Raw genomic sequence first — 24,809 nt, 5'->3', positions numbered from 1 at the left:
TTGAAATATGTGTCTGAGAATTTAGCAAATATTTTTCTGAGTGTCTCAAGCGAAATATTAAGCAGTAGTACCTGAGACAGTGAGAATTTCTTGAGTGCAAAGAATCTCAACATGCTCTCTAAATACTGACAGTGATCAAAACTAAAATGATATTTGAGAGTTACATTATCTAGAGATTTCCATGATTGTGTATGATTGATTATGACTGATCACAATTTATTATACATACAGTGTGTGTAATACGGCCTTGAAGCTGTTTCTTTTCTGAAAATTGACTTTATTACTGCTTATTTCTGCTTTGTAAAGCAGAAATATTGCTTTATTACTTGTGTTTACAACCTGACTGTATTCACGAGCATGTTTATGAAACTGATAAAATAACATGCATTTCGAAAAAAAGATAGATTATTAAACTTCAAATACGGGAATAATCAGTTGTGTCACTACAAGTTCTGTCAAAACAACTGACTTGTGTACTTCCCACATGAAGGCATAGCTTGAATGCCACTGGACTGCTGAAGGATCAGTAAGACCAAAATATTCAAACAGTGAGATAGGACAGAAATATTTTGTCTTGCATGTGGGTACGTTAGAAAAGAATTCTGCTTCTTTCTGTCATTTTAAGATGACTTTGTAGGTCTGGCTATTGGACTGGTTATTTCCCCCATATTTCATTTGGTAATCATTTTGCAATTATAAAAAACATGAAGCCCTGGTTTAGAGCTGGTTCTCAGGCAGGAGTGCAGAATATTTGTGAGCAATCTACTGAAAATTAAATTATTGTATTGACCTTTCTCTTAATTTTACTTTCTATGGCAGATTTGTCTGTTGAAACAAAACATTTTCTCACATACACACATGAAACAATGATTTCAAAAGGACTAGAGACAGTCCAGAAAGAGAAATACACAGTCAATAGTCTTTTGTCCCTATAGAAGGCTGGCTCAAATGTCCTAGATAAGGTATTAAGTAGTAAGACTCCCCTTTAAAACTTTTTTTTTTTCCAAATAGAACATGTTTGACCTCCTCTAGAAACATTAATTTTTGATGTTTCTCTTGTACAAATCTGATTTAATCTTCTAGTTACAACTGAGGCCATAAAATTTTGACTGCGGTAGTCTCACTAATGTTTTGGTTTTTAAGGATGTTGTTTGAAAAGCTGAAGAAAAGTGAGCCCAGATCTTTGACTACTCAGTATAAATGTGTTTTTGCTTCTAATTGCTGAAATCTGTAATCTGTTCTTAGAAGGGTTTTGGAAAACAAATTTGTGTTTCTGTTTGAGGACAGTTGTCTCTTAGTGGACAGCCACTGCAGATATCTTACAACTTATGCTGGGGTTTTGATGTCTCTCTGAAAAAAAAGTGCATTTGTCTTTTCTTAGTTGTTAAAAGAAAATATCATATTAGTTAAATTGTGTGTTCCTTAGTTAGACAGATGGAGAATTTTAGGAATACTGTATTAAATGACAGGAATAATGAGCAAGTTGGGAGATTTCATTGATAAGATGCTGCATTTCAACATAATGGGAGAAGTTACCTATATGATTGCTTTTCCTTCTAGGAATCAATTGGTTTCTTCATCTCTGAAAAAATGTTGATACTTACATTTTCTTCAAGATAATGATTCCACAGAGGACCTTGCCTCGTTAAAAAGAGTTTTCAGATAGCAGCAGTATATTTTCTGTTAAAGGTTTGGCTGTGCCACAGAAAGATGTGAGAATTTAGAACATTTACAGTTTTGTACTACCTAGTTTACATTTAAATCAGCTGGATGGGAAATATACCCATATTCAAATATCACGAAGAAACATAGGCTCTCGTGATATTTGAACTTAATGCTATATTATACTTTTGTAACTCTGGAATTATAATTATGCTCTTCTCTTCTTCAGTTCCCACAGATATGGTAGCTTTACACTGGAGTATATTATGGAGGCCTATTACTATCAACAGCTGCACTCCATATTAAGAAGCAATATAGGAAAAGTATTACTCTGTTCTCTTCTGGAATTGTCAGAAAACTGAAATAGTTTTGGCAGAGTTGTTTGAAGTCTGCCTGCTGAAGTTACAATGACTCCATTGAGTTAAAGTTCCCCTTCTATGATTCAGGAGCCAAAATTCTCTTTATTTTAATTTATTGGTCTGAGGTTGGGTAGTATCACCAGTTTCAATACACAGAGATTTTTGCTAAAGTTGTAGAAGACTGAAAATGATAGCAATGAAATCCCAATTGTAGTTTCAGCTCTTACCACAGAAAAAATACTTGGATATTTTTGACTTTATGAATTATCACTTTTATAGTTACAGTTCCTTTATGGTAAATGTGACAATTGTAAGTCAGAACCATTTTCATAGATTGAAACTGTGTCCTTCTTTCTTTGAAGGTTACAGACAGCAGATCAGACCTCGAAGATTTACACCTTTATGCAACTCCACGGGAGCAACGGTTTCGTAGGTTTGCCAGTCTGGAATTTGAAGGACAGCTATACATGACTCCACATGACTTCATCCAGGCTGTTACAAGTGATGAACCCAAACGTAAGCAGGAGCTTTACCATGCTAAAACTGCTAGGGAAAGTGTCCGTGGTGCATGTTATTTTCCCATTTGCTTTTGATTCCTACTTCTGTTTCTGATTGTAGTAAAAAGGTACTTCATCTTCAGAATTTTAATTGTGTCCAAATGCATGCAAGCAGTATCCTTATTGTTACTAGATTGTAAATATCTGTATGCTGGTTAAACATTCTTGTCTTTAATGTTGTAAACAGTTCAATAGTTATGAAAGATGGCAAGTTGATTTGTGCCATTTGCATTGACACAGTTTCTTTCTGAGCTGGCCTGTATTGCTGTACAACTCTTGCTTCCTCTTTGGTATGGTTTCTCTGTAAGCAGGCAACATACACGTTCTCTAAAAGACTAAAGATAAGATATGACGTATAACTGTATCATGGCTTTCTAAATAACATGCTTTGAGTTAGAGTTTTAGTCCCCCAGGGGATCAACTTTCTATGCTTAAATGTTGCCAGTGTTAACTATGAGTTAATTAACGAAAAGTTAACTATCAACTTTAGGTCATTTATTGCAAAATCTTTGCTTTAAGAATCAAAGAGTGACTAAATAGTAAGGTGATCCCTTTCTGCTCTAGTTTGATTTCCTGGCCCTCAGGCTTGCAGTGCACTGGTAGCAGCACACAGCTTCTGGAGAGTGGGAATATCTTTGCTCAGGTGTGACACGTATAATCACCCACCCTAAGTTTTCCTTTATTCAGTCTACACCACAAAGCTAGTATAGAGAACAGTCAAATGCAGTGCTAAAACAGTCAGAGGAAGCTTAAAATTCTGTGCAGATGTTGGATTTTTCCCCCTTTGTTCTGTTAAAAGTAATGAAACAAGAGGAAAGAATTCAGTCATGGCACATCAGTGATCAAAACTTGTGTAACTTTTGAATAAAGATATAATCTCATTGCAACAGTGATAGATAGAGTTTAGATGGTGAAAACTTGGAAAACTTTGAAACTCTTACCAGAAAACAAATCTTTTTTTTTTTTTTTTTGCTTTGCAGTTAAAAGAGAGGAAGCAGATTGCTTATCACACAAGTTAATACAAATATACATCAACACTTTTTATCTATTTCCTCTGCTCAGACCTTCAATTCTTCCCTTTTTTGTTAGCGTGGAGTTGGGTTTCACCGTGTATGTTTATGAAGCTTTTGTGCTGTATATACTGGACATCATTAAAACATTTTGGTTTAACTCGGTTTTATGACAGTTTGATTGGCTAGACCACACTCCATGTATGGTTTGCTATTAAGATTTTTCCATGCCAATGAAGTTTCTGCTTCCTCCTCTCATAAAGCAAGTATTCAGATTTTAAAAACCAAACCAAACAAAAATCATTAAGTGCATAAGGACATTCTGTTTATCTCATGGAAAACGAGAAGAGATCTGGAGTTGAACAGTCAGGCATCCTTCTGAATTCAGTGTAGCAAACCTTGTTTCTATCAAAATTCTCTCTGTTCATCCAGTTCACCTCTGAGACCAAAAGGAAAACTAACCTGGGTGTCTTTTAGGTTTTGTGGTATCAGAGATTACATGGCTGACATAACTATTTTAAAGGATTACAATTAAGTAGAAGTGGATCACTTCATTCTAGTGCAGGTCATGTTGTCTGAGAAATTGAGACAGAAGTCTGATAAATAGGAAGTAATAGCTGAAATAGATGACCCACAGATTACCACATCCAGCTTCTCATCTCTGACTATGGCAGTTTTAACCTTTGTACTGCAGTATTGCCAAAGTACCATTTGTCTTCTTGGGCAAGTCCATTTTCTGTCTTGCTCTGTTGAAAGTTGTACATTTAAGGAAGGAATTTTTCTAATCATACATTCTAAACATTTTTTTTATTTTTGGGGTAATTTTATAAATAGCATGCAAGTTGTATATAATTGGGTCTATTGAGGCTGACATACTAGACCGTCTATATTTTTCATAATAAGAAAAGAATGTATACCTGAGGATTTTATGAATGAAGAGTAGAAAGGTCATGAGTTTTGTCAAAAAGCAAAAATGCCCTTTGAAGTATAATAATAGAAGCTCTTTATGTCTGCTTTATAGAAAAGCTAATAATATTAGGCCTGAATGATATTTGTGATGGAGTGAATGTGTCTGTTGTAATTGATTTACTTTGGAAATCATGCAAACCCTACAAAAGTCAAGAGGGTGTTCACTTCCTTTTTTGATTAAACACTAACTAATATGGTAATAGTGTGTTTTCTTTTATAAAATGTAACTTTTTACTCCAGGTATTTATTACAAAAAAATATAAAATAAATGCTTTCATTAACTTGTTTCAGCCTTTATGGTGCAGGCTTTTATTTGAGAACGTACATTATTTTTAAGAATCGTTATTGATACATTTTTATAATCTGAATATATGTTTATATATTGAGAAAGCAAATTAAGAGAAGATGAAATATATTTTTCCCCCTTTGTGGTAACTATAGTAAATTTAGCTTAATACTGAGCTGTAAGAAATATACATATATACACACACACACACACACACACACACACATAAATATTCACTGACTTGTCTAGGGAGAAAATATGTATATAATATGGTGAGACTGGGAAACTATCTCTATTTCTTATGGATTTGACCACATAAAATGCTACTTTCTGGACCTTTGTGAATTCTAATATTCACAATGTCTTATAATATTGAATCTGTACAAATATTGAATCTGTACAAATATGTCTTGAGAAGGTGGTGATGAGCCTCAAGTTTTGAATTCTTGAATGATTATGGACAACTCTTGTTCAATTACAGCTATTAAAGAATTGAGCCTGGCAGAGGCTGGAAAAGGAATCTGAGTTAGTAGGAAGGGATGACGGGTGTCTTAGCACTTGGTGTAGTTTCAAGAGCTTTTTTTCTGTATTTGCTTTAAAAAGTATGAGTGGTCCATGAAGCAAGGGTCGTAATCCAGTTCTCCTTGCAATTTGCATTTTAATACTACTGCTACTAAATAACCATTTCAGAATCTTGTTACCAGGGGTTAGCACCTCTATTTCCTGTTAGGTGTTTTAAGGATGTATTTTGGAGGTTGAAGGTCTTTACCCTCATTGAAGCAGAGTTGAATTAAAAACTACATCTGAATTGGTTCTTTAAAGTTAGGACTTCAGGTATGTATTAAGTTAAAGGCTTTTTCAATAACATAAAGACAATTCACTCATGAACTGAGGCAAATAAATCTTTGTGTAGAAAACACAGTATAGATGTAGCCCAATTTTTATGACACCACACTGGCGTGATTAAATTCCTCTGCATTCATAACAATTTCTTTTTTTGCAGATGCTAAAAAGTGGCGATCCCTTTCAAAGCAGGTGAGCAATAATTCCTATGTGGTCTTATAACCATACATTTTGGTAGTTGATTTTGTTTGTGATGTAAATATAGAGGCACAGGAGAGTTTAATTTCTTCATTTTTGTCAATTCAGACTCAGCTGAATCCAGAATTTCAGATACTTTAGCTGCAGTGCCTGTTTTGTTGAATTTACTGACTTTCTCAAGCATCTGTCAGTTTCTTCCTCAGTCTATGTCTGACTGCATTTCTTAGTGTCTAGGTGTAATAGGTGTATCCAAAACTGCCTGAAATATTTGTGCCACTCTCCCTTTTGTGGTGTTTAAGTGCCTTTTATTTTTTTTTCTTCTTTCATTTGTATAAGTGCAAAAGGACTCTGTTTCCCTGTATTTTAAGTAAAGTACATTAATATTCATGGGTGAAGTTTGCTTTAGTTCAGGTCGAGTGTTTTAAAAGAACAGTTGCCCGGATTTTGTATGAAAACCTTACTGAAATCCAGGGGGACTTATCCTTGGCTTCAGTCAATGTGAGCAGTGGTGAGTTATTTTAGCCACAGATATGTTGCATGTCTCTCTCCAGCTGAGCAAACACTTAGTATTCATGCAGATGAGTAATTCTTGCAATAATCATGTGTGCAAAAATATATGGAGTGCTTGAGTACTTCCAAAATCATTGTGGTAACTGATGTTCAATTAACTGGTAGATTTGCATGCAGTTCCATGTCTTTTATATTGATATTCTAGAATGTAATAAAAAATCTATTAAGTACTTCATTAAATACTGAAATATATGTTTTAAAATTTTTTAAACTTTATTTTTTAGGAGCTGAATCAGATTCTTATGGAGACACCACCAGTTTGGAAAGGATCATCCAAACTTTTCCGTAATCTTAATGAGAAAGGTGATTGAGGAGAATTTATTTTCTTGAACAAAATTACCATTATATTAACTTTTTTTGTGATGGTATATTTTAATCTGAGTCCAATTTTCAAAAATAAAGAAATTGCTTGCTGTTGCTTTCCACATTTTACGGCATGAAAAAGTTCCATGTAATCTCTATGATGTTGTAATGATGCCATATTCCAGCTACCCTCTTTAAGTGATTGGGGACTCAGAGTTTGTTAAGCTGATGTTTGAATATTTCAGGTTCAGTTTGTTGCCATGAATGATCTCTGGACTATAGACAGAATATTCCAGTAAAGAAACAATATCTCTTTACTTCTTTTCAATAGGTTCAATAATGTGATTATTTCTAAAGACAGTAGTGTATCTTATATCACTGAAAAAGCATTTTGTACACAACACAAAGAGACAGTTTCAGAAATGTTATATATTCCTTTAAACTCTGCAGGTGAGGGCTTTGATAGCTTTTAAAACTCACACTATTGGTAAGTGAAGAGCCAAGAGTCACTCCCAGTCCTCTCTGTTGTATTTTTTTCTTTCTTAACAACCTCTATCACTTCACAACCAAAAATCATAGGGAAATAAAACAATGATGGCTTTACAGTCATTTAAAAACTATTTATAATAAATAATCCACATGTTTCTTTGCTTATATTCAGAGTGGCAAAGGTGTGGTGGTGCATTTGAAATGTTTTCAAAAGCAGACACAAGTACTTGTTATAAAAGAAGGGCACTTTATGGGAGTTTAAAATAAGCACACCAGCAACAGAATTCCAATCAAGTGTATGCATGTAATTGGTTAATATAGCTCAAATGCAGCTCAGATTTTTTCAAGGAGTAAGTAGTATGGACATACACTCAAAGGAGGCTCTCTAGTGCATGGAGGCACTCACTTTTTTTTCCTGAGTCTACAGCCAACGCTCAAAGAGAGGCAGAAATTGGCACATTTTTGCATTGTATTTCAGTGTATTTCTTTGCTCTAGGCTGCTTTCTATATAGTTGACTTTTGAAATATTAATTGCATAAATGTATTAACTGCAGTATACAGCTGACTTTTGAAATATTAATTGCATAAAAATTCAGCCTCAGAATCTGGTAAATCAATCAGTTAAAAATGTATCTAGATGTTGCTTATTAAGTCTGTAATAAAATGTCTGCAACGTGTAGTCTTGATTCAACAGTATCTTACTCCAGTTTTCTGCCAGTGGAGTTCTACAGAAGTTGATGGAATTGGTAGGAACCAAACTCTCAAAATAAGATGGTAAAATTAGTATTAGACTTTAGTAGTTGGATATCTTTTCAGCATGTTTTATGAAAAAGTGAGTTCTGTTGCCCAGTTTTATAAAAAATATAAGAGAATATGAAGGGTCTTATGACTGATAGCGTAAATTGGTTAAAGAAATGGAAATAGAATTCAGGTCTCCTTAGTGATAATGTAGTCTTTACTTGTTTGTTTCTTACTCTTTTTTTTTTTTATTAAACATGCACGTACAAAGCAATTAGTAAAAGCCTATGTCCATTTATTTTGCCATGGATTTACATAATTCAGCTGAGGCACTCCGATTTATGCCCACTGACCTTAAGTTTTTATTATGTTTTTCCTTTGAGTGCCCTCCTTCTCTTCTTTCTTATCCTAGTGTAAGTTTTTCTTCCCCTTCAATCATCATTTCAGAGCCTCTCTCCCATAACACTCAGAGCAATCAACCAGAACTATCTGTCTGCAGCTACAATATGCCAGTACAAACAAAAGGAGAGAAGGCTTTCAAGGCCGTTTCTATTGCTTTCTTCATACCTGTGATGGACTACTTAACAACTGCACTTTCTTCCTGTTTTACAACAAAGATGGTGCCATCAAAAAACCAAAAAAATATATTTACATTTATTGACTGGCTATTAAAGAATGTTTTCCATCAGTGAATGAGAGCCTTTGAGGTATCTGATTTCTCGATAGGTGCTTGTCCAAACAGATTCAATCAGGCCTTTGAAAACTTAATTTCTGCAAGCTTCTGTATAAAATCCAGAAGATAAAGCATAGAGCATGTGTTACCTAAATGTCTGTATTTAATCATTGCTAATCTTCAATAATGTGTAAATTGAGAAAAAGAGTAGGTGGTATTAAAAAAAACCATAGTAGCTTTCCTAACTAGATCTACTAACAGTAATAAAATACTGGTTCTGAAGATTTAAATTTGCTCTTGAATCAAAAGATGGGATGTGAAGTATAATGGAAGTAAAATCCACATGAATGATACATTGTTTTTCATTTTAATTGTACAGGTTTTTCAGTGCAAAAAAATACAGATGACTGCTTACCTAGTTTGTCACATTTTCAGTTAATTCAGATTTTGAAAGATATTTAAACATCCAAAGATGCGGTTGTTTTTGGAAAAACTTTTGCACGTGACTTGAACTGAAATCAAGGAGACAGCCAGCAACTTTTGAAAATCCTAGCTGATAGACATCTTTACTCTCAGGCATCTAAATAGTTCTTTTTTCACTCCTTTGAAATAATCTAAGATTGTGGACTGACTTAACATTTCTGATTTTGGAGGATAGACAAAACCAATTTGCTAGAAATCAGGAACAAGTTTCCCTAGTTCAGCCTCAAAGGTCATTGGAGCTAAGGGCTTCTGGGAGAGCTGCAAGCTGTTGTTTTCTGTTCTTGTTGAACTATGAGATGCTTCTCTTCATTGCTGCTCTGGACATTCTGCAAGGCTGTCTCTTTACCCCTTACTCCAGAGCTAGAAAGGCACAAATACAACTGATGGTACAAGACATACTATTTGGGTATTGACTCCATCTCCAATTTAAATTTTGCCTTAATCACGTCTGAAGAGAAAAGGAAGTGCCATTCCACAGTGTGGTTCCCTTTTGTAATCTTGCAAAAAAAGAAATTATGAGATCAAGTTTTCAGTTAATATAGCATATGCACTTAAAAAGCACTTAATAAAGTCAAGAACTGTATTCAAATGGTGTGTATCAGGAGGAAGCACTATGAATATTCTGAAAGTAAATGTCTTCATACAAGTAGAGAATATTATCATGAATTACTGGTGGGATTTTTGGAAAGAAAATTGAATAAATCATTTATATTAGCTTTTAAGAGTCTATCCAGATTCTGTTTAATGAGCTGTGCTCCACTGAATGTCAATTTACTTGCCATGTTTAATGTACTCTTCCTTTAAAATACAAACCCAAACAAAAAGCCCCAAGCCATAGATGAATATTGTAGACCCATAACTTATTGACCAAATATAGTTACATGCATACGAGTATGAATATGCACATGTATAAAAATTCTCCTTATATACAGATTTAGTGTTTTCAAGTTTAGGATGTGAAGACAAGATGAAACTAACATGGCATCTTTTTTTTTTTTTTTTTTTTTTTTTTTTTTTGGTCTTCAGGTGTGATATCTTACACAGAATATTTATTCCTCTTATGTATTTTAACAAGTAAGTATTTGTGGAGAAAAGGTCTAAAAGATTCCTTGCAGTTTCAAAGCTCTGAATGTGTTGTGTGTTAAATTACACTTCCCATTCCTGCATATGAAAAGCTACACCATACATCTCTATGTCTCTCTGAACCTCTTTTGCCCTTCTGGAATCTTGTGTAATGCTTTATTTAAATGCATTATTATCCAGAATACCTTTTGGTGGTTGTTGATGAAGCTGTGCCATACGCTCCAGCTAAACCCCAGCTAAGAGCTTAAATTTATTTTCTTGTTCGAAATTCCTACAGAATTTGTAGCTAAATATACTGAAGTTCATAAGAGACATTAAACATAGGGAGCACAGAAGGATACACATTACTGCTGGTTTGTTTCATCAATTAGTGCATAATGGGCAAAATCAAAGAGTCAGTGGTAAAATATAAAGTATTTATGTTAGAAACACTAACAAAATGGAAAATTTATTTTTTTATCTCCCATAAAATTGAAGTAAAATAACCTAAACTAAGCCTGATACAGACTTTTTTTAATATTTTAACAGGTGTTTTCTGGGAAGAATTTTACTTGTCTTTCACTTACATGTGATTAAATAATTTATATCAGATTCATTAGTGGGGGTTTTTTTGGACATGAACTGGATTCCTGTTATGATTCAGAGCTGGAACTTCACCCTGAACCCTCAGTATCTTCCACTATGGCATCAATGATTCTTCCATAATTTCTTTGTTATCTGAATTAACTTTCGGCCATAATTCATTCATATTGCAAATCAGTGGGTATCCCCAAAATGTTGCCTAAAGGCTTTACTTACAGTTACCTTCAAAGTCACCATGTTTCAGAAATAATTTGAAGTTCTGACTTGATCTCAAATTGCAATGGCTCTAAACATGTAAACAAGAAAATGTTGATTGTCTTTAAGCATTACATTTACTTTGACCTGAAGTTGCATCCTGTACCTTTTTTCAAAATCTTTTAAAGTGTCTTTTAGAACACTGTCTTTTCACAGAAAATTTATTTTCTACATATTTGTGTTTGTAATATAAAATGGACTCTATCCATGAACTAGCACTCTTCTATATTATTCTTGAATATTTCATGTCCTATTTCTACTTTTGTGAGCATGCCTTCTGTTTGAATAACAAGGGTTGTACTGTTTTACACATGTTATGATTTGCATTTAGTATGTACACAAACATCCTGGTTTAAATTTGTTGAGGTTCTAGTTTTTATGAAAGGATACCAAACAATTTCTTACAGTATTATACTTGCTTTCTTTCCAAGGAAATAAATAATTGAATGTTTGGCATTTTTTTGGCAGAACCACATGCAGGTTTTCGAATTGCTTTCAACATGTTCGATACTGATGGCAATGAAATGGTGGACAAAAAGGAATTCTTAGTGGTATGTATATTTGCAGTTTTTCATGTAATCTTGAAACTCATGTGATGATGTCAGCAGTCATGAGAATATTATCTACTATTCTTCACTGAATGTAGTTGTTTATTTGCCTGGTTTAGTATTAAGAGCTATTATAATGTAAACTGAAAATAGAAGTTCCTTTTTAGAGTACACAGGAGTCTTGTATATAATTATTTTTGAAGTTTAACTCTAGTTTTTATTCTGAATCTTCTAATTGCTACTTTAAGTAACAGATAGGCTATTAAAGTAATAGAAATGTTTTAATGGTTAGCAGAGTTATTTAACTGCTCTAATGATGAAAGGACTTGTAAAAGAATCTCACTTTGCCATTCATTATGCTGATAATCACAAGTGACTCGAAAATATTAACTGACCTAATGTGACACTCATCTGTTTTGGACAAGATCTGTAATGAAATAAAACATACTGTACATATATCTAGTTTAGCCCATAAATCCATATGCTGAAGCAATTCGCTAAACTGGGGTTCAGTGAGTTCTTTTCACAGAGAATATTCCTACAGGGGAAGCTGACTTTGACCTGGATGATTTCCACGTGCTTTGGAACAGATGGCAGGATACCTAGAACTTGGCAGTAGTTTGGTTGCATCCAAAGTTTTGTTACATTACTAATTTGAATGACAGTATTTTTCAAATTAGAGCTTTGCTCTGTTTACGGCTTGGAAAAAGCAATTCTGTAAATTCATCATATTTATTTAAGCAGAGTTTATTTTTTTCAGGTTAGAAATATGAACAGTTTTAAAAAGCCTAGACTTCGGAAGAAAAACTCACATGTTGGGGAGATTTGAAAATGAAGAATAATTTGGCACTTGAGGGAGAATCTTTGAAAATCCTAAATCGTCCACTAGGTATTAATTTTTATCATGATAAATATTCAATATTCAATTCAATAATAATTCAGATTAAAATTTGAATACTTAATAAGTTTTCACGTAGTAGGATGCACCAAGTTCAGGAGAATGATCTTGCAGTAACGAGAGGGCTATTTTAGATTTATGTTCATTAATTTATTTTCTGATTTTAAAAGAAGTGGGAGAAATAATTAATGCCATTCTAAATAAATGCCAGTGACTGATCATTTAAAAAAAAAAAAGGAAATGCAGAAAATTCACCACTCTGAGTTTACAATAACTGTGTAGCTTTATGCTAAAAAAAGTGAACCATAAACCAGAGATCTCTAAATTCTTAGTGTCCATAGGCAGCAGCAGTCTGGGATTACATTGAAGTACTCAGTTATGGTGAACATAGGTTTCGACATTTCTTTAGAAATTAACATCTAAAATTATGTGATTAGTGGTGTAGACAAGCTTTCTGAAGACTACACAAGGCCTTAATTTTCTACCGAACAAGTACAGATGATTAATGCAATAAAACATTTATAAGAATTGAATCAGATGTTGGAAAAATATATTTGTGTAAAAGACATACATTTTATCTCCATAGATTTTTGTGTAGTTGAGCTTATAAAGAAATACTGTGAGTACACATGAGAAAAAGCCCAGTGCCTTATTGAAAAAGATGGAGCAAAATACAAAGAATGAAAGAGACACATGAAATGTAGTTAAGTGTCCAAGCCAAATTTATTTAAAATAAAGGCACCCTAGTCTCCTGTGTGTGTTTTCTTAATTGATTTAAAAAAAACTATGCTAACCTTAACAAAATCGAAATATGGAAGAAAATTTCCTTAACATGCTGAACTTCCCTCAATTCTCCTTTTCAGGGAAGTGAGATCTGAGTTCTGGGGGGTTGTTCTGGTGACATGGCTTAAGCAGAAAAGGTGTCTGCTTAAATTCCAGATTTATTTTGGAAGGTGACACCACGTGCAAATTGTGGCATGCTGGTCATTTTTTTTGTATTCTGTTATTAAATGTACACATCCTTGTAAGTGCTAATTCTTAATAAGCATCTTCTCCAGTTGGAGGAACAAACCAGCAAACATTGGATTAATTAACAAAAGGAAAAAATAGAGGAAGAAGATGAAAAAGCAAGCATCTTTCAATTAAACAGAATGTGGTGGAATAGACTGACAAGTTTGTTCTGAAAGAAAAAAGAGCTCCCATTACAACAGCTAAATGGGAGGAAATTGAAGCAAGAGGCTTTGTCTTTCAGAAACTGAGGCTAAAAATGAAGTAAAATAAGCATGTAAAGTGGGAAACAAGGACAATATTTAACTATGGATTTTACATCTTTCTTTCTAACTATCCCTCTTCACATCCTGCTATGTATTTGTTCTCTGTCATGATACCTGACTACAGTTTCTCCTTATTTCTGTTAGCAGACTTGGTGGATAAAAGAAAGAAAGCAGATTTTTTAAACATTAAGTATACTGTCCCCTACCTATTGTAGGGGATTGTTGTATTTAACAAATTTGTACAGATCAAACCTGAATGCAACTCTGCTTCATTCGGTGTTGGTGATCCTTCAAAAATTAAGTCAGAACCCTTAAGTCAGAATGTGAGATCTGAAGTGAAAAAGACTAGAATAGATAGGTAGATAAATTTTTGTGTAATGAAAGTATATATGAAAATAGAAGTTGATTCAGTGATACTGCAGATGAGATAGAGCTGGCCCCAGAACATACATTTGGCATCTTTACTCACCTTGCTTGAATATGATGTATGATACCCTCTGTGCCTGAAAGAAGGAGACTGTTCAAAAGCTGCCATTTGAACTACCCCAACATTTGCAAAATATTTATCCATCAATTAGAGGCAGCATATTGCAAAAATGGTCATAAATGCTATTCAGTTTTACAAATAAAGAGACTTTGAGTAGTTTCATTTAGGGATCATGTGTTATGTGATTCTTGAGGAAACAGGGTGTGTAGTGAAGAGTTGAAAAATACCTAATTTTTCTGATAACAGCTGTATTGTTTTTGTAAACTAATTTCATGGTGTTTGTGCTTTTCTCTTTGCTTATGTCATAGGGGTGAGGTCAGAGAACAGAAGGATTGTGTTGCCTTGTTACTGGAGATCTTGTTTTTGCTGCCTTCAGCAGTCAATCTCATTATCCTGTTTCAAACAATGTTCCTATGAAAGTACTCCTAGACCCTTTTTGCATTCACTTTTTTTCAGTCAATAGTATCCTATAGCACTCTTTCTGAACAAAAGATCCATTTCCAGAAGTTTAGCAAGGGCTTTAATAATGCATGCAACAGAATCCTACCTCTTTTGCCTCTGTGGCAGGGGAAATACATCCAAGGATGCCTTGCTTTTTACTGATCTTTTTTGGTTTTTCAATTACTGCCACTCTTCTCTCCTGCTTGATGGCTTGTCACTTCACTTTTCACAAGGGATTTTCTTTCTGTTTCTCTCTGTTCATTTAACTTTTTTCTTTGCATTGTTCTGGGTTGCAAACTTTGTAGTACTCTATCCTTTCAAGACTCTTTCGTTGTTGGCATAAGTTACAGTAATTTGTGCCTGTAGGTTTGCAAAAAAAATTTTTAAAAAATTTACCAAGATCCATAAATTTATCTCATACTCAAAAATAGGTATTGTGATACACAAAATGTTCTGGTCTGTATTTGCCTGATAGGAAATTCCAGAACTCAGTAGTCAATTTTGGAAATTCATAAAATGTTGTTTATAAATTAGTTTTGTTTATAAATGTAGTGTTTGCTACTTAATCACTAAAGATTGAATTCCTTCATTTCAATGTTGTCATACCCGTGCAGAAAAGCTTGCTGATTCCTTTGTCTTAGTCATCTGCTTTTTCTGAAATAAAGATATTCTGAAATTTAGTTTGGAAAATTTCCTTGTAAAATTTATCACACACACTTTATGTTTCACATTCCAATCCCTGTGGAGCTCTGTGTACATGCCATTACATTATCAAGTTTTACCAGACTTTGGTAGGTAACATTGCTCCTTTGAAAGGACTGCCACAATTGTGTCTGTGTGCCGAGGTGTTTGGTTCTGAACATACATATTCTAGGTTGGGCAAGTTTCTCAGATCAGGGTTTATTCCTTTTCCAGCCCACTTGGAGGATAACAAATGCTACATGAGACAGTAAAATATTTTCACATGCAGTTTTTTTAAAAGCTGAAGGTCCAGTAGGGACCAGATGGTATCATAGTTAATGCTTTCTTCTATTGCTAAACACCATGAGACCTTTTTCTAGCGGTTTGGGGACATTAATTGGTATTACTAGAAATAAAAATACCTAAATAAAGCAGATACTTGCAGAGAAAGATAAGTACAATCCAGTTGTTACTCTGAAGACTTTACAAAAATAAATGTGCTTAAGAATCTGTCTGTTTGAAATCTTGTATTTGAGGTTTTCTCAGAAGTAATGTTTAAAGCTCTTCATGTTGAGATAGTTGTGAAAGGGGTATTTTACAAGACCTGAAGGTATTCTTTGAACAGACTTGAAAAGAAAGGGTACTTGATAAATTACTCCTGAGTAGTAGTTTGTTGTTTGTTGCTGCTGAAGGGGAATGTTTCACCCCCACCAGGTGTTTCTACCCCTCCCTTGTGCCAGCAGGAGTAAGAACTGATCAGGTTGGAAACTAATGTGAAAAAAAGATTGATCCAGCTGACTGCATAACCACAGAGATACTAATTAGAACCTGACACGAAAGGATGTGCCTGGAGGTGGTGAAAAGGGTGGAACTTCCCCTTTTTATGTTGGCCAGGTTGGCTAAATATGGCATTCTTAGTATTGTGCTCCCAAGTAGAATTCTTACCCTTACTTTGTGGGAAAAAATATTTCCTTTTTCCATTTCTGTGTGATGGTTTAAGTCACAAAAGGAACATGAAGCTATGAGTATGAACAATAAAGCACCATTGAAACTCTGATATTTCAGTAAAGAACTGCATTTTAATACTGTTTGTAATGTTCCTTATGATGAAGGATATTGTTATGTATGTGAAAACAGGCTGAACATAAAGATGAACAAAATGGTTTGGTTTTTAGCTCCAAGAGATCTTCAGGAAAAAAAATGAGAAGAGAGAAAAAAGAGGAGATGAAGAAAAACGTGCAATGCTGGTAAGTAAAATCAGAAAAGTTGCATCTGGTATTTTGTTTGAGGTTTTTTTGTTGATGTAGTACAAAATTATGTGTGTATATATTTCACTGATCACTTTTTTTAAACACTAAATTCATATTCTTAAAAGAATAGGTATAACTTTATATGTAGAAAAAAGCAATATTTAGCCTAAACTGCAGTTACTGGAAAAAAAGAGTAAGTGATTTATATGAAGAAAAAATAGTGTTTAAATACTGTAGTAGATGTTATGACAGTAGAATTGCTTCCATGTGGAGTTTAGAAATGCAGGGAAAAGTGAATAGCAATGAGCCAGTGTTACTGTCTATAAGAGTGAGAGATCTCAGTGGGAAGACCAAGTTACACACTTGCTTTCAAAACTGACTAAAGCTGTTCATGTAGACCTTCTGATCCTGGTGCTTGTTATCCACATAGTAGTTTTAAAATAGATTATGAAATGTTACAACTGCACTTTGATTTTATATTCAAATTTAAATTCTTACTAAATAATTCTTATGACCAATGCAAAATATATTAGCCTGAAAAGATTTTTGTGGAATATTGGGTACTCACATAATATCAAATTTGCATTTCATACAAACAAATACAAAGGTAAGTCAGAAATAAATGAGTCTGTGGTGGTTTGTTTGAGGGATGGCAGCAGTACCAGGTATTCTTTTACTGTTGGAAAAGTAAATATCAGGGACAAGTCTCTGCCAAGCAGAGAGCAGAAAAAAAAAAAAAAACCAAACTATGTTCATTTGGAATTTGCATGTTTATGGAAAAAATTCCTTATCATAAGAAACGTTTTGACATATCAGCAGAGCTTCTCAGTGTCCATTATACTTTTGCCAACATCAGTACTCAGTCTCAGTTCTTTGTCCCTGAAACCACAGGAAGTATGATTTTCAAGAATTATTACTTCTTAAACCTTCCCTGGGAATAAAAAGAAGGATTTTTTTCTTCCCACCCGGAGAGACCTATCCTGCTTAGCTTTTCAAAACTGTAGGTCAGTTGTTGAATCTCTCAGAGACTGTTTATTTTGAACAAAGGAAGCTTACACCTAAAGGAATAGCTTTTGGAGAGCATAAAGATGGCAAAATGGCACATAAGTCCTGAGGGTAATCTCTAAAAACTGTACTTCTCTTTTGAAAATTGGAAGAGTAAGACTGAAAATAAACCATTTTTTTCTTCACTGTCATTTTGAAAAAAAATAAACAAACAAAAATAATAATATATATAAAGTAAAGGTTTGCTTGTCTTAACCTATTCTGTTGTCTTTTTTTCCCCCTTCTTTTGTCTTCATTCTGACATGTGATACTTGGCTTGGCCCATATTTGCTGTATGTCAGCGTCTTCAACTTTATGGATATCATACTCCTACTAACAGTGTATGTACTCTAATTATTTTCAATTGATGCAGTCTTCACCAGTGAGATGAAATAATATGCTATAAGAAAATCTATTGTATTTATCTTTTTCATCGAGTAAATTATTTCTGCTAATCAGTAAAAATGTGAGGATTCTTGACCTGCATAAAAGATTGTTGCATGCATGCTGAACATGCAAGCCTATCAGGAGGAAAGGTTGCTCTCTATATGAAACAGAGGAAACAGTATTTTTAAGGGAAAGTACAAAATACATTTCAATAAACTGTAGACATATTTTTAATTAATGTGTGAAATGAAGTCATCATGCATGAATCATTTGATCCATCTCTTTGTTTCCTTGTGTATAGTGTGAATAATTAGTCAATTGAATCCTTCACCTCTTTGTTGCCCCCATAAAGAAACCTAAAGAGAGCTTTCCTATTTTTAAGCTTCACCTACAGAACAAATACATAAGAACTTGCAGTGCTGAACTAGGAAAGGATTTCACAGAAAATATTCCCTGTATTAGGTGACAGTAAACTTCTTTACAATAATTTTTGAGGGCTGAAAAAGAAGCAGAAAGAGATCATCTGATGTTTTTAATGTCTTCATCATGACCTGATTAATTTCTGGATCATGGCAGAAGTAAAACAGTTTTTAAACAACAGACTGATTTTATGTTTAAATAGAATTCATGTTGTTGTGGCATTATTGTGGTATTCCTAGTGAGGGGATTGGATCCAGGAGAGTTAGATGACTAGTGAAATTCCAGTTTTAAAATTTGTTTAGTTATATAATTATTCAGAAATGCGCAAATTTATTTATTGTGAACTTGGCACCTACCATTGGAGCAATATGCAGGAAGGAAGTCTGTTGAATTAAAATGTGCAGTTGACATGATGTGCATACTGGAATGATGTGAGAAAAATGAAGTAGAATATGCAAGGCCTTATGATTCAATAGATTTCAGATCAGGCTTTACTGTAGCAAAACTTGCTGGACAGTGATTGCCATATTCCCACGCTTCCTCCTGTTTCAAACTGAAACCAAGCTAGTTAGGTATTCTACTTATGTAATTTTCAGCTGCAGTAAAAACATCTCCTTCTGGACTGCAGCCGTGTCCAAGCACTTGACCAAGATATTGCCCAGGTGTGTGCCATATTTTTGCCCTCCTACTATGTGAATGGAGATCTCCGTGCAAAGGAGACCCAGGTGTATAGCAATTCAATAAATCTCTCATCTCCAGAAACTTTTTGGGGTTCCATTTCTCCTACTTAAACAAGAAATGTAGCAGTCTTTTGTTTCCCTTGATGTCCTCAGGAGCTGAAGATACCCAGGTTCCAAGGAGATGCAACCCTAAAATGTGTGGGATAGTCCAACATGCTGCCTCATGCATAAGGCCCTTCTCCTCACTTCATCTGACAAATCAGTTCTAATTTTTTTTTAAATGTGTTGAGGTCCATAGGCCATAAAAAGCATATGGTGATGTTTTAAATGAGTTCAATATTTCAGTATTTTCATTTGCTTAAGTTAAATCTTTCAAGTCATGTTCTGGTGCATACTGCATTTGTGTCTGAGACTGCTTTGGCATGTACTGCATGAGTGCTTTCACTGGCCAAATGCCAACCAGAACATGATAACTGTGATGTGATGCATGTAATGGTAACGAAATGTGCACAGCCAGAAGTACTAATTCAATTGACTAAAGTAACTCCAGTAAGAGAAAAAATTCAATGAATACTTAAAATAGATAATTATAGAGTTGTATGCATAGAAGACTGTGGTGTTCATTCTCATGACAAGGTAAGTTTGATCATCAGATGTGGATAGTGTTTTCCTGATAAGTATGTTACAGTTGAAGTTGAACTTAATAGGCTTGTTTTTTGCCTTTCTTTGTTGGTGCAATGATGTAATAATACATATTAGGTTAAATTATTTTATTGAACTATTTATATGGTGATTTTTTTTTTATTTTACCAATGAAAAAATTAATTTCATAAGTATATAAATTAATATTTTCTGGAAAAATAGAATTGATGGAAAAAAACACTGGCAAAATGCTGAGTTTAAATGACCATTTTGATATTTACTTTTAGTAAATATTTTCACTTCTGCTTTCTTGAATTTGTTTTGTTTGGGAAGATGGAGTCCCGTGATACTTTTGGTGCAGCCAAGAGCATTAAGCAAATAGCTGTAATAGACCAGTGTTCCTTTCATTTACAAAGTGTCATGTAACTGGTTAAAATGTCACAGTTTAGAAGCAAGAGAACCAAACCCTGCTTTTGAAGATCAGTTAGAAAATATTTTAAAGTTTATAAATGGTTGTTCCATTGTTTTTTGTTTTTCAAACAATTGTGCTTCTTGAAACTGCAGGTTCTTAAAACAGAAGGAGAGGACCCTGTCCCCAGAAGCTATTGGGATACTTTGAGACGTAGCACAAGCCAAGCACTCTTTTCAGACCTTGCGGAGGTATAAAACAACCTCTCTGGTCTCTGCTCCATAAACAGACTGCTATTTTATTTATTCTGTTCTGATTGCTTTCTGACATTATGCACTTTGTTTCTTCTTTTCTTTTTAATTACTTTTTTGTTTTAAACCTCAAAGTTCTCAGATCAAAGGCGTTTCGTTCTCTACAATGTGGTAATTGAAGGTTGTCATTTCCAAGAAAAAACAAAGTTACCTTTTGAAAGTCTTCTTCAGTCCTTCAGAAGCATTTTCTAATACTAATAGTTCACAGTTAGAGAAGTAATTCAGGAAACCTTTGTCATTTAGGCGTGGTCCAGTAAAATGACAACTTTACTGAGAGTTGTAGCCCTTTGAGCTTTTAATCTTTATGTCCTTAATGTGCTTTTTATGTATATTATCAGAATCAGTCTTCACAAAAAGTATAATGCAAAGATTATTTTAATTACTGGAGAAGACCAGGAATGTTTTAAGGTAATCAAAACATTGGTCCATCTTTTGTAATATTACACAATCATTATGGAGGTATAGAAATACCACTGAGCTGTCAAATTAATTTCCATAATGCTTTAAATTCTAGTAATTCTTCTTTCATGATCTGCTTCTAGATAATTGAGTAGGATATTTCTTTGTATTTATCATTTCAGAGGGTCAGAAGTCTAGACCATTTATGCTTTTCTGTGCCCCACACAGTGAGAGTGATTGCTCTGCTGGTAGTGGCATTAAGAACATTCAGCAACTCTGGTCTCAGAGTTCCATGTTTCCTAAGCAGGATCATAATGAGAAAAGAACAAGAAACCAAAACTGACATCCAGAGTAAAACAGTCTTTTTCCTTGGTTTGGAAGCAATGTGTGCTTCACACTAAAAGTAATTAGTGTTTTGTCCCTGCTCTTCCTCTGCAGAAGCTATTGAATAACCTGAGGACTTCAATGGACTTATTTCTAATTTCCAGGCTTAATTTACTCCTAGTCCCTTTATATCACTCTGCTGTTCATTAATTTTCATAGGGCTTTTTCTTCTTTAGTGTTAATCTTCATACTCATGGTGGTGTTTATAAATGCAGTCATAGCCCTCTGTTTAAATTTATTTGAATTTTAATTATGGGCCAAACAAAATAAGGTATTTGATTTTTCTTTTAAGGTAGAGCCTATATTTCCTAGGTATCAAATAAGCCTTTTCTGTACTTCTCTCGTCTTGTGTTCTCAGCTTGTGTACAAAACAAAATGTAGTGTTACAGAACTGAGTTTTATAACAATATAGCAATATCTATAGTAATAACATATACATAGTAATCTTGCAATAAAGCAGTAAACCCAGCCTATCTTCCCTTGCTTCTATGCTCATGAGCTTCTGAATTGTTAAGCCAGTTATTAATCCTAATTTATTCCACCAAATTTTAAAATCCAGAATAACAGTGCTCTTGTCTAGTTAGATAAGGCAACGTAGAGGGGAGAGAAGAATTTCACTGGTTATTCAAGAAGCTTGGGGCACTGAGTTTTCTGAATGAAATGCCATCTTAATGTACAGTTAGCTGGCATGAATTCAGTCCCTAGTATAGATGGACTTAAGTTTGGTAATCTCTACGCACGGTTAATTTGGAGAGAGAGAGGTTTTTTAATACCCTATGCCTCAGTCTAATATCTGTAACTATGCTGTAATTGAAGCTTAACAGCAGCTATACTTAGTAGTGATTTAAATTCTCCGTAAAGTGTATAAAAAGCCTCTCTGCTCACTTGTAAATCATTTTATGAAGAAAAATCATGTTCTGCATTTTCTCCACTGACAATTTCCTACTTCTCACTGTAATTATCTTTATCTTGCTTGGTTTGGGCCAGCTGGCTTTCATCCATATTCTTATCTCTCCCAGGTACTCTTGCATGTGAATAATATTATAGCTATTTGTAGTGAGAAAATGGCATTAAGCAAGGTGACACTGGGGTCTGTGTTGTTTCATTGGCTTTTGAGAAGGCTATATGTAAGTGGAAAATGAGAGTAAATAAGGTTTGTTGCTATGGGAATCTAAATATTTCTTTGGAGAATAAAGTTATTTATCACAACTAGTTTTCTCTAGGACAGTGTATAATACTGTTTCTGTGCTGACTAATTTAGCAATTCCACTGTCCTCTTGGAATATTGCAGTTATCACTAAATTCAGTTTTGGGGTTTATTCTTAAATTACTAAGTGAAATTGGAAATCAGTAGCTTAGTTATCACTGTTGGAAAAATCAAGGGTTTTCAGTAAGAAAGCTCTTATTAAATCAAAGCATAATATACATACTTAATTATTGGAATATGTTTGTAAAAGTGGAATCAATGCTTATAAGCATTACCTACTTTTAGTCAACCCTTGTTAATCAAGAACTTGAAACTAATTTTGCAGAATACAAAATGAATAATAGACTTTTTGCACTTCAGGCTAGAAAATAGAAAGAAAAACATATTGCCATTATGCAGCAAGTCAATTAAGTGACTGAAACACTTGTCTTCAGTTTGTCTCTTTACTGGCATTTGTATTTCAGCTAGTGTAAAGGTAAAGAGAAATGAGAAGGATTTTATTCACATTTAAATGACTACAAAATATATTTGATCAAAATTGAGGCTCATATTTGTACATGGAAACAGGTGAGGCAATTTAATTTGCACTGGTCTAAAATAAAATTAATTTTATCGTGAAAAATAACTAATAGCTTTAAATGATTAAAGCTTCTAGTTTTATCCTGTACCGTATAAAAGAGATTTTTTTTAATGCTATCAGTGTAGAAGGAGCACGGGAATAGTGTTCAGTTGCCTGCAGTTCTTCAGAGAAGCATACTGGGTTGAGTTTCTGCAGTGAGGTTTTTGTTTGGGGTTTTTTCATTTAGTGAGGCCAACCAAGTGGGAATTGTGAAAAGACTTACAGATTGTAGTTTTTTTTAAACGGTTCTTTAGATATGGGTGAATGCAACCTAAGTCTAAGGTTTTGAAATGTTTTTGCAAGATGAAAGGCTGTAATTTAACATTTGATATCTTTTCAGTGTACTTGAGGGAAATTGTTTGAATGTGCTCAGGGATTTAATTGCTTAAAAGACATAAGAAATCAGGGTATCTGCATTTCACTATATTGTGTCCTGTAGTGGAGGATAACAATATTAAAAGACAAATAGTGATTACTTTTCTGAATTAGTTTGCTCACTTGAAGAGCAGAGCTGTCTTAATTGAAGGGCATGAAATATCTCTACCTCCATATACACTATGTCATCTTATTTCTCCCTGGAGAAGAATATGAGAATAAAGAGCAAGCTAGAGTACATGAAATGCAATCTTGAGAATCCTAAACTGATCATACTAAAGAACAGAAAAGTCTCTCTCATTTATTTAGATTGGATGTTGAAAGGGATTTGTGTTGTTACTGCCTTGTGTTTTCCCTTGTTGTTGATACATAAATACTCTTAATGAATATTGCACTTTACGTTTTTTACAAATCAGTATGTAAATCTGAAAATAATATAGTGTATTTTAGAGAATGTAAATTTGAAATGCTTTTTCATGGTACGTAGTTTATGGTGATGTTGAACTATTGCGTATGGTTCAAAAATTTTTCCTGGTTTCTTCACCTAGTTTGTCTGTTACAAATTTATAGCCTCTTCAGAGAAGAAATAGAGTCAGACTTAAAGGACTCTTGAGTGTGGCTTGCAATTTTATATGTGTCGATCTTTACAGAGCTGTATAAACAGTTTTCTGTACCTATGGTAGATCCCAGCTTTATTACGTATTGTTATGGTGATAAATTATTACTGGTACATCTCCCAAATATTTGCTAGGTTTCTGTACTCTGCCTTGTTTTGTACTGTAACACTAGAGTCTGCAGACAAACGTCCTAATGGGTTGTAGCTTGCCTAGGAAGAGCAGAGACTGCTCTCCTACTCTGTGCTTTTCATAAAGTCTTGTCTTTGTAAGATGAGAGCTTGGACAGGAGGTAATGCCTAAGCAGGCGCAGTAAGTAATAAAAGTAATGTAATAAATACATTACTTTTTAAATTTCTAATGTTGGCAGAAGCATGTTAATACCAGGAGAACAGTATCATGTTGGGCTACTGTGGCTTGTTCAAGAGCCTTATAGTACTGAATTATTCTTCAGCTCTTCAGTGTATCAAGAGCTTCTTTTTCAAAGAAGTAAAATCAATGCATATATACAATAGTTAAGGGCAGTGAATATGTAGTAAAAAAGTGGAATAGTATGCAATCACTATCCACAGATCACAGTTACTAATGTTTGGATTCCTCTTTACAACTTTTGCTATTACAAGTGATCAAAATTAGTTGGCTTTCACTTCTAATTCTGGCCTTCAAAACCTTAGCTATT

General features: G+C 34.0%; 1 protein-coding gene across 1 annotated transcript in view; it reads left to right on the top strand.

Moving 5' to 3' along the window:
• The window catches only part of MICU3 (mitochondrial calcium uptake family member 3), a 51,958-nt gene that overhangs the window by 10,199 nt on the left and 16,950 nt on the right, over positions 1–24,809 (top strand). Inside the window, 8 exon segments of the mRNA XM_041479885.1 lie at positions 2,384–2,537; positions 5,847–5,878; positions 6,679–6,757; positions 10,167–10,214; positions 11,529–11,611; positions 16,565–16,636; positions 17,986–18,024; positions 20,377–20,472. Coding sequence (XP_041335819.1) covers positions 2,384–2,537; positions 5,847–5,878; positions 6,679–6,757; positions 10,167–10,214; positions 11,529–11,611; positions 16,565–16,636; positions 17,986–18,024; positions 20,377–20,472 — 603 coding nt within the window.

This window comes from Pyrgilauda ruficollis, unplaced genomic scaffold (assembly GCF_017590135.1).
Source record: "Pyrgilauda ruficollis isolate IOZ18807 unplaced genomic scaffold, ASM1759013v1 scaffold5, whole genome shotgun sequence".
NCBI lineage: Eukaryota > Metazoa > Chordata > Aves > Passeriformes > Passeridae > Pyrgilauda > Pyrgilauda ruficollis.
The sequence above is the reverse complement of the archived record's forward strand: the minus strand, read 5'-3'. Positions and strand labels throughout refer to the sequence as shown.